The sequence below is a fragment of the Trifolium pratense genome, linkage group LG6 (genome assembly GCF_020283565.1).
Source record: "Trifolium pratense cultivar HEN17-A07 linkage group LG6, ARS_RC_1.1, whole genome shotgun sequence".
In the NCBI taxonomy this organism is placed as follows: domain Eukaryota; kingdom Viridiplantae; phylum Streptophyta; class Magnoliopsida; order Fabales; family Fabaceae; genus Trifolium; species Trifolium pratense.
The window spans coordinates 9,166,682-9,177,558 of record NC_060064.1 but is presented as its reverse complement, the minus strand read 5'-3'; the positions used below and the strand labels follow the sequence as shown (position 1 = coordinate 9,177,558).

Sequence of the window (10,877 nt, the reverse complement as noted above, 5' to 3'; positions counted from 1 at the left end):
CATCATATTGTAAATACAAATTCAACTTCGCTAAAAACGAAAAGGATGAATCTGCGAACAAACTCACAACATCCAAGTTAATAGCATACAACAACAAAATGCCTACATGTAATATGATAAAATTAAAGTCACTGAAATGTCCATGCTTCCGGATCTGCAACGCTGACGTCCAAATCATTGATTGAATCTGCAATTGATTGAAGTTGATATTTCAATATGAACTACACAAACACCGTAACACGAAGGATAATCCAAAGCGCCGCACCAATCGGACAACGACCAACACACTGCCGCATTTAGACGCATTTAGACGACTAAAATCACAACAAAAGAAAAAACTAAAAAACTTGGTTATGTGAAAATCACTTATTTAGATTAAACGGGAGGAAAATAAAATGCAGAGGGGTGATTTTAGGCCAAAAAGACCTGAAATCACTCCCTCACCATTCAAGGAAGAAGAAGAAGGAGACTTAACTAATAGATTTATTAAGTGACCAAAATACTCCTATCTAAAAATAAAATACTTCTTTGAATTTACCAAAAAAATAATTAAAAAGTCTTCTTTTAATCTACCAAAAAATACTAGTATCTTTATTTATGTTATGAATAATATGTAATGAATGTCCATTATTGTGTAGGTTTTCTTGTCCCCTAATTGTGTCCTATAAATAAGACCCCTTTGTTACAATGTAAAGCACACTTGTGAATAGAATAATAACAATGGTCTATTCCTTTCTCTTCTCTCTTTCTCTTCTCCTTCTATATTCTCGCTATTCTTTATAAATAGTTCATAACACGTTATCAGCACGATAGTCTCTCCTCTTTCAAGAAAGGTATAACAACAATGGGAAGTGACAATTTTATTTTATATATGAAATTTTTTTTTTATTCTATTTTTTCAGATCATTTTGTTCTTCTCATTTTTTTTTATATTGATTCACAAACCTACGATCCAGAAGTATCGTGGTGAAATTTTGAAATTTAAAAAATATGAATCCTGAAGATTCATAAGCATACGCTTCTAAAAGTACCGTAAAATATCTTTTAAAATATGAATCCTGAAGATTCATAAGCATACGCTTCTAAAAGTACCGTAAAATATCTTTTAAAATATGAATCCTGAAGATTCATAGATATAAGTAAAATGAACATCAATCCTTGAAGGATTGGATAAATAACTGATTTGATCTGTTATATAGTTCTTGAACAATTTAAAAACCAATTATATTCCACGAATTCTTGAAGAATTCATTATGGATACATCTATGAAGGATTGTACAATTAGATATATTATAATATAACGAAGAATATGGATTATTCTTATGAGGATTGCATAAAGGATTATTCTTACATTATAACGATATTATATAGTTCCTGAAGAACTTAAAAGAAAAATCAAATCATTTCTTAAGAATTTCAGAAGAATTCAATATACATATGCATCCCTAAAGGATAGTTTTACCAATTTTTATAAAATTTTGGCAATTTACAATTTTCAATGGATTTATTTATTTATTTCTATATTGTACAAAACATAAAAAATGTATATCATATGCCAATTTTGTTATCAATACGTTATATGCCAATTTATTTTTTATTTTTTCAATAAGTTACTAATTAATCTTATTCATAACATAGGTTACATTATAATTATTATTAAGTTACTATTTAATTTGCATTATAAATTTTCAGTACGTTACATTACATTAGTATTAATAAAAAAAATAATTGGAATTAATTTTTTTTATTTGACTATGTTTATTATGCTTATCTAAGTATTTGCTTAATTTTATTATTTGATGATAGTATATATCAATGAAAAATGAATGAAAAATCATTCCCAGAAGTGAATGAAGTCCAACCCATTGATGTTACTCCATTCCCGGAAGTGAATGTAGCAACACACGATTACCATGGACAAAATTGTGGCCATCGTTGAGGTAATAGTCATGGCCGTGTTAATTTTAAAAGCTCGGCTTCTCGCTAGAATTGAAAGAGAAAAAAAAGGAAAAGTGGACAAATTAGCAAAACTAATGAAAATATATGTGATATTAGCTAGTTCCCGAAGAACTAATTAAAGAAGAAAAAGGGAAAACCTTAATATTGAAGCATCTTTGAATGATTGCTCAAAGAATGAAATTTTCTTGAAGAAATTATGAAGATCATTGTGATCATTATATGAAGGTCACTTGTGATATAGTTCTTGAAGAACTAAAGCTTTAATATTGGCGCATCTTAGATGAATTACTCAAAGAATATGGATTTTCTTAGCTATTGTTAATGAAAAAAATTGTGAATTTCTCCGGCCATTCTAAAAAGAGATTTGTTGAAGAACTTATAAAATTTTACAACATGATTACCATCTATATGATATATTTGATCTTCGTATAAGATGGACCAAAATTAAAGGAATTATTTACAATTGAAGAATTATTTATGTCTTGAAGTAGCAACTTTGAAAAAAATAAGTTCAAAAATATTTTGTATATCCATTGTTGTACATACATTGGATGGATGTTATTGATATATTAAACTCATGATTGAATGCATGGTTCATACGTTTTTTTTTTCCTCTCATAATAATGATTAAACTCAAATTATTCTTTGTAAACATAAACTGATTTTTTTTTTTTTTTTTTTTTGCAAAAATGGAGAGCATGGCATCATAGTAAGTCATCGACATCCCAACTATGTTGGCACCTCAATGCACTACCACTCCTCTACCATCTCACCAAAAGTATTATTAAAATGAAAAACAAAAGAAAGGGTGGGGGGGCATAAACCAAACCCACCAAAACAAGATTAGCGAAAACGATAATTAGACAAACCAACTCTATCTCTAAAGAAACTTTCTCTAGAGCAACTTGGTAATTGGTCCCACCAGACTAACCCATCAACAAAAAACCCGCATTAGCTAATCTGTCTGCACAAGTATTTCCTTCTCTATAAATATGAGAAAATCTAAAACGAAAATTTCTAACGAGATGAAGACAATTTTTCCATTTAACCTTCAGCTTCCAAGGAACCACATTCACATTAGTGAAAGGTTGAACTAAGAGGATAGAGTCACATTCAAGCCAAAGACGGGTCCATCCTTTAGCAGAAGCAAATTCAATAGCATAAATGGCAGCGCAAATTTCAGCATAAAGAGAGGTTGCAACACCAATGTTAGCTGAAAATGCACCTAAAAAGGTATCAAGATGGTCTCTAAAGATGCCACCACAAGAAGATAAACCTGAAGAACCTCTAGAGGCTCCATCAGTATTGCACTTCACCCAAAAACTAGGAGGCATGATCCAATTGACTTGTTTAATAGATGGCGGAGGGGGAGGATGACAATCAACACCAAAATGCTTGAGGATAGAAAATTCTTTTATAGATGAGTACATGTGACCTTTGGAATAATGAGCTGCTTGATGAATAAGACTTTTCACATAGATCAGATCACGAGAAAAATATGGAGAGATATCATTAAACCTGACATTGCTCCTGCATTTCCAAACCTTCCACAAAATATTGACAATGGCTGCAATAATGAGATCATGTAATTGAGGACTCCAACCTTTGTTACACATGCCAAGAAGGGAATCAAAATTTGAGAGATCAAGAGGCATGCCTAGCAAAGAAGATAACCAGTTCCAATACTGCATTATAAAGGGGCAGCGCAAGAACAAATGAGTAACAGTTTCGTAACTACTGCCACAAAGACTGCAACAAGAAACAATCGTGATGCCTCTTTTGATCAAGTTATCATCTGTGGCAATAACATGGTGCATAATTCTCCAAGCAACTAAAGATCTAGAAGGAGGAATAAAAAGTTTCCAGATGAACTTGGTCCAACCTACACATTGAAGGGGCTGCATACCACAAGAATATGCAACTTTAAAAGTCAATTCTCCAGAGATAGAATCTTCCCAAACTAATTCGTCTGGTTCCGGTGTGGATGGGAGAGAAAGAGCATGAATATCGCAAGTAATGGCAGGAAATTGTTGTTTAAAAATTTCAGGTAAAGCCCAAACTTGATTATGAACGACTTCCGCAACTTTGGCATTCACCAGATGAGAAATAGGATTAGGAAGTGGCTCCAAAATTAAGTCTTTTAATTTGTAACCAAGCCAATTATCATTCCAAAATGAAGTAGATAAGCCATTACCAATTTGCCAAATACTATGATCACTAACCAAATGTAAAACATTTTTCAAACTTGACCAAATAGAAGATGAAATCGCATGATTGATGGGGCTAGAATTACGAAAAAATCTGCTTTTAAGAGTGGTAGCCCATTGCTTGTCAGATTTAATCATGTCCCAACAAAGTTTAAGACAACCAGCTTTGTTTATGTCATTTAGTTTTCTCAACCCAAGACCACCAGCTGAAGTAGGAGTACAAACTTTGTCCCAAGATAGAGTGACCAATTTCTTCTTATCTACACTACCAGACCAAATAAAATTTCTAATACAACGATTCATCTGCTTAATCAAACCTTTAGGCCAGGAATAGACCTTGAAGCTATAAGTCAACATGCCATGAATCACAGAATTAACAAGTTGAACTCTTCCCATCATTGACAAAGAATGACCCTTCCAAGAAGCAAATTTAGATTTTACTCTATCTGCTAAAGCCTGAAGATGAATTTTTTTAGGCTTCCCTTTAAAGATAGGAACTCCAAGATAGTCAAAAGGTAATGAACCCAAAGAAAATCCAAGAGTATTGGACAAAGTATTTAATCTGGTTGGACTAATAAAGCCTCCATAAAGTTTGCTCTTATGAGGACTAACCCTCTGGCCCGAGTTAGCCCCATATTCTTCCAACAAATCATGAATGTTTCTAGCATTTTTTTAGTAGCTTTACAAAAAATCATCAAGTCATCAGCAAAAAAAGAATGGCTAGGAAGAATGGTTCTACCTGAAGTAATGCAACTTAACTTGTTATCATCCACAAGAAGAGAAAGTTGTCTGTTCAACACTTCTTCTGCAATACAAAAGAGAAGAGGGGATAAGGGGTCCCCTTGTCTGACTCCTCTAGAACAGCCGAAAAAGCCAACAGTTTTACCATTCACCAAAAGAGACAATTTTGCAGAATGAAGAATAGTGGAAATCCAAGAACAGAATTTATGATTAAAGCCAAAAGCCTGTAGGACTTTGAGAAGGAAATTCCAATCTAAAGTATCAAAAGCTTTTTTAATGTCTATTTTCATAGCCATATTACCACCGAAAGATTTTTTGTCCAACATGTCAATGGCCTCGGAGGCTATATAAATGCATTCATAAATATGTCTTCCTTGTACAAACCCTCTTTGATGTTCTGAAACAATTTTAGGAGCAATCACCGCAAGTCTGTCAGCCAAAATTTTTGTAATAATTTTGAATTGAAAATTTGCCACCGCGATTGGTCTAAAATTTTCAATAGTATCAGCACCTGGAAACTTAGGAACAAGAGCCACATGACTTGAATTCAGATTGGGTAAAATCCAACCTTGACTGAAGAATTGAGTGACCGAGGCCACAACATCACTGCCAACAATATCCCAATAATTTTGAAAAAAACATCCCCCAAAACCATCAGGGCCGGGTGAAGAAGAACCATCCATATTAAAAACAGCTTGCTTAACTTCTTCAAAAGAAGGAATTTTGGTCATCATATCATTATCTGCAACAGTAATAAGATGAGGTATAGTGCGCTCAATAATATTAGTAGGAGCACAATTATTGTTACTAGCAAATAATTCTTTGTAAAAATTTAACACATGATGTTCAATATCATTAATGTCCTCAATGTAATTATCCCCTGCCTTGAGTCTAATCATTCTATTGGATATATGCCTTATTTTAGCGAGCTTATGAAAATAACCAGTGTTTCTATCACCCTCAACAAACCACTTGGACCTAGACTTATCTCTCCAAAAATGTTCCTGCACTCTTAAAGCATCATTCAGATTAATCTGAGCAAGTTTTTCTTCATCACCTAAAGCATCCGTGTAACCAGAATCATTAATAATCTATTGAATAGAATCAACCTTAGCAACAGAATTAGACACTTTGGTGTTCACATCACCAAAAACATCTTTATTCCAAGATTTAAGAATAGGTTTCAAAGATTTCAATTTTGCTTGCAAAATAAACATTGGACAACCAACAACATCTTTTTTCCAATGCTCAGATATAACACGCTTACAATCATCATGAGACATCCACATACTTTGAAACTTAAATGAAGATGGAAAAGTTTGAACATCAGAATCAAAATTAAAAAGAAGAGGGTGATGATCAGATTGAACCTTAGGAAGAGTACAACAAGAGACAAAATTCCAAGTGTCAATCCACAAAGAGTTGCAAATAACTCTATCCAAACGAAGAGCAGAGTAAGCAGGACCTCTCCTAGCATTGGCCCAAGTGAACTGGTTACCGAGAGTATCAAGATGAATAAGATGATTAGAATTGGTCCAATTAGAGAATTCATCACAAGAAGTTTTATTAGGTAGACATCTGCCATATTTTTCATGAGCACCTAAAACAGCATTAAAATCACCGATCATGCACCAAGGGCCAACAAAACGAGATTGAAGGGAATTAAGCTCCAACCATAGTTTTCTCCTATTCACATGGGAGGTACTAGCATAGATTGCAGCAATATAACATGTTTGTTGATCAAAAGTAAGAGAGAAAGCCACGTGTTGTTCTGACAACTGGAGCACCAAGGGATCAATATTGAAGTCACAAAACCCCCAAAGATTAGGAATACCGTGTCTTCTGAAGTTGAGAGCAAATCTTTTAAGATTGAGAGGTCTCAAAAAATCACCATGAAATTGAGCAAAAGATATCATAGGTTCAGATATAAAAATAATATTCGGTTTATGCTTTAAGCATAAATTTTTTAAAACTAACCTTGTGTCAAGGTTTCCAATGCCTCTGGCATTCCAATAGAGAATCTTCATAAAGAATTAAGTTGGCTACCCGTCCTAGACCGGGTGTGTAAGTCAGGTTTAGGAGTATATTTTTTATTTTTACCCCTACCTTTCTTTGAGGTCACAACAGTGAATTCCCCTCCTTCATCATGTGAATCGTCAACTTCATCTGCCCATGATGATGGATTCTTTTCTAAGTGGCGGTCTCTCTCATGAACAACTGGAATATCACTTGTTTGCTCTACTATCCGAGGATTCGGAATTTCATGATGTTGTGCATGATCCACAGTGACACCCACATTTTTGTCATTTTCTGCATCCTCCACAATCATGTCAGCATGATTTCCATTATCTGCACGCATCTCCTTATTCATAATAGGTTCTTCAAAAGTGTCTTTCACCACTTCCGCATTCTCTTGATCAGATTCGGGATGTAAAGATTCATAATCAGAGACTTCTTCATTTATTTTCTCATTGTCCTGGACAGGTTCATTGTTCTTATTTTTCTGCTTTGGGACAAATTTTGGATTAGGTTTGTTAGGAATAACCTTCTCCACACTTTTCTTTTGGTCTGTTGCCCTGCTGTTAACTTTTCTGCACTTGCCAATTGAATGGCCAATGCAGCAACAGTGTTCACAAAAATATGGCAAGTTTTCATAATATATGTCAACAAAGAAGGCATAGCCTTCCCTTTCTACAAGAATACGATAATGCAGCTCCTCAGCAAGATTAACATCAACCAAAATGCGCGCAAAGTGACCCATGGTGCGCTGTTTAGTTGCTTCATCCAAAGAAAGAGGTGTACCTATTCCAGATGCAATGGAAAAAAGAGTCGTAGGCATCCAATACTCTTGTGGCAGACCATAAATACGAATCCAAATTTGAGCATTAGTAACCTTCAAGTTTTCAGGTTTGAAGTCATTGGACCAAGCAGACAGACGTAACAAACCAGGTTTAAGATTCCATGTTCCGATGCTCCAAACCCGATTGAGATCTTCACAATTTTGAAAATAGAACTCATAAAAGCCCTTCCCCAACGGAGTGATTTGCCATTTATTTACCGGAGCCCAGGCTTTGATGAGCTTCTCGCGAATTTCATGTAAACGCAAAGGCTTATCTCCCTTAGCCATGATCAAACGGCCATGGAGATTGTTCTTGCATCTATCCAAACCCGCTTTGTAAGAATCCTCTGGTATTTTAATAGATAATCTCTTTCCTTTTAAGCACGGTTTAGGGAAGTTACCTACCGGAACGTCACAAACATTCTGTAGAGCTTGAGCGAACGATTTCCGTTGAGGCGAAAGAACAGGAGCCGGCAAAGCAGTGTCATGGGGACGATCAGAGGACACATTGGCAGCAAGAATTGACCAAGGAAGATCCCTGGAACGATGATAGATGCTGGCAGCCATTAATACACAGTCAGGAGTCACACTCTGTTACAAGCGTGAAGAGAAATTGACCAATCTTTGCAAAGCTCAATCCAGGAAAACCTAGAGAGCCTTGACACGATTGATTCTCTAACACAATTACAGAACAAAGAAAAACCCCCAATTGATTCGCAATAACAGAAGAAGAACGCAGCCAGAAAACAACCCCCAATTGATTCGCAATAACAGAAGAAGAACGCAGCCAGAAAACTTGAAGCTAAGAATCAGAGATCGACAAACGAAAATTAAGAACCGACAGTACCAGAACAAGCGGCGGAGATCGTGGTGGCTGGACGGAATAAGAGCGGCGATGGCTAAAGAACCCGTTACGGCAAAGACATCGCAAACCCTCTTCCTCTGTTAATACATCGCCACCTTCAAAATCTCTGTCTATGCAACCGTTCAATCAACCGTCCAAAGTTAAAGACTCGGAACACCAACTGGAACGGCGGTGATCTTGGTGGCTGGACGGTAGAAAAGCAGCGGAGGCTTAGATACGCGGCGGCAGAGACATCCTCTGTTTATTAAGTTCCAAATTTTCTTTACACTCAACATAAACTGATTTTAGTTATTCGGTTACATATTTAAATCAATTGATTGATTTTAATTTTAAAATCTTTTAATTGTTACTATATTTTAATTTATAATTCTACCGAAATCCACGTAAACATTATTCTGTTATACTTTATTTTTTACTCTTTTAATTCTCATACAAATAAATTATTACTATTTTTTTTATTGTGTTCCACCGAAAAGATTTTTTTGTAGAAACATATTTGTTTAGCTTGAAAATATTCATAAATACTACTATTCATGAAAAATTAAATTTTATATTTGGTAGTACGAAAATTATTGAAGGCTCCAGAAGAGTCAATGCATTGTTATATCGAGAAACAAAGTTGCAATTTGCTAATGTATTTTATATTTTAAGTCTTAAAGAAATTTGTTACCAAAGGATATTCACATAAATGAATATCATATTGAAACAAGAAACGACGGAGATATTTTATCTCTATATTACGAGACATATTATCAACTTTTGTCTCTAGTTTGTGGTGTACTTATCATATTAGTGCAACTTAAGCACATGTTTAAGTAAACCAGACGTTTACAATTTAAATCATATTAAGTTTGTAATTGACAAGATCGGATGGGTCATCCCGAATCTATTATGATGTGAAATATAAAATAATTTTATATGAATTGAAGGGCCTGAAGTTTCTTCAATCTAATAATTTTTATGTGTTACTAGTTCCCGAAGGAAGTTGATAAATTAAGTAAATGAGCATCTTTTATTTTTTAGAATATATATAAGGTGATATTTGTAAATCAATACACCGATCATGTGGACCGATTAGATTTCTAAAATTTGAATTGATGCATCAACCAAATGGTCACATGTATGTTTGTTATAAACTCACAACCAGAAGTTTGTGAGATTATTTTTAAGAGATCATTTTATATATATTATTCTAGAAAGTATTTGATAAATATCACATGTTAATTGAAATTTATACCGAACATCTTGTGAAATATGTTCGTACAAAAAAAAAAAAAATGGACCTGAAGATCCATTTTAAGTTATAGTTGGGAACACTCAAACATGTATGTTGAGATATTGAATAGCATCATGCCAACAAATTATTATATACATAAGTTCTCCCCTAATTTATTTGAATTTTGGTTTATAAACCTAATTTCCCATATATGAACATTTTTGGATGTGTTGGGTACGTCTCAATTGCTCCAATATAATGCATTTAAATGGGTCGTAAAAGAATATTGGGAAAATATATTTGATATAACTCTTCATCCCTTATAAATTATATTGAGCCAATAATTAGGGACTTGTTTATAGCCCAGAAGGCTAATTTTCAAGTGATGAATTAATTTTCTCAATATTAGGGGGAGGGAATAAGCAGCTAAAAATATGAACCAGAAGTTCAAATGAATCACTTGAAATAAATTATTATTATTATTATTATTATTATCTCATCTTGATCCTCATATAAAATAGCTTGAACCAAATGTTCAAAAGATAACTCATTTGCAAAGTTTATGAAATCAATCAATAGCTGCTAATGCTCTGATAAAAATGAATGTCTCTGTCGGACAATCTAATATTGCAAATGATTCTTAACCACGCTTGAAGCATGGTAAGCAAATCGGTTTCAAGGATAAATTTCTCAAATAAGATAAGGAGCTAAAAAAAGAAAGATGACCTAAGTGAGGATATGAAAATCTCAAAAGAGCATTTGACATAATTGATTTTTCAGTTCCAGAAGAACTTATTAGGTACCTAAAATTTATGAAAATAAAGAGATCTCAATAAATTATGTCATGAATGGAATACGATGAAACCGAGATGAAGTCAACGTTGACAATATTTTTGCACATAATAAAGCGCTATATATGTGATAAATGACAATGAGGATCATAAATCAAAGTCTATTAAGGATTATAGACAATAAAATGATTGACTAAATAGATAGATGCAATTGATACAAAATTAAACTAGCTTTGCAAAGCGAAATGTTTTTGGACCC

The 10,877-nt window shown here is 33.8% G+C and overlaps 1 protein-coding gene across 1 annotated transcript; it reads right to left on the bottom strand.

The window, feature by feature from the left end:
• Positions 1–2,885: 2,885 nt before the first annotated feature.
• LOC123891680 lies at positions 2,886–8,313 on the bottom strand. Its single transcript, XM_045941589.1, has 5 exons — positions 7,014–8,313; positions 6,885–6,906; positions 6,050–6,767; positions 4,906–5,998; positions 2,886–4,804 (listed from the first exon to the last, which is right to left on the bottom strand). The coding sequence occupies exons 1-5, from the start codon at positions 8,311–8,313 to the stop codon at positions 2,886–2,888; spliced, it is 5,052 nt and encodes a 1,683-aa protein (XP_045797545.1).
• Positions 8,314–10,877: the final 2,564 nt, after the last annotated feature.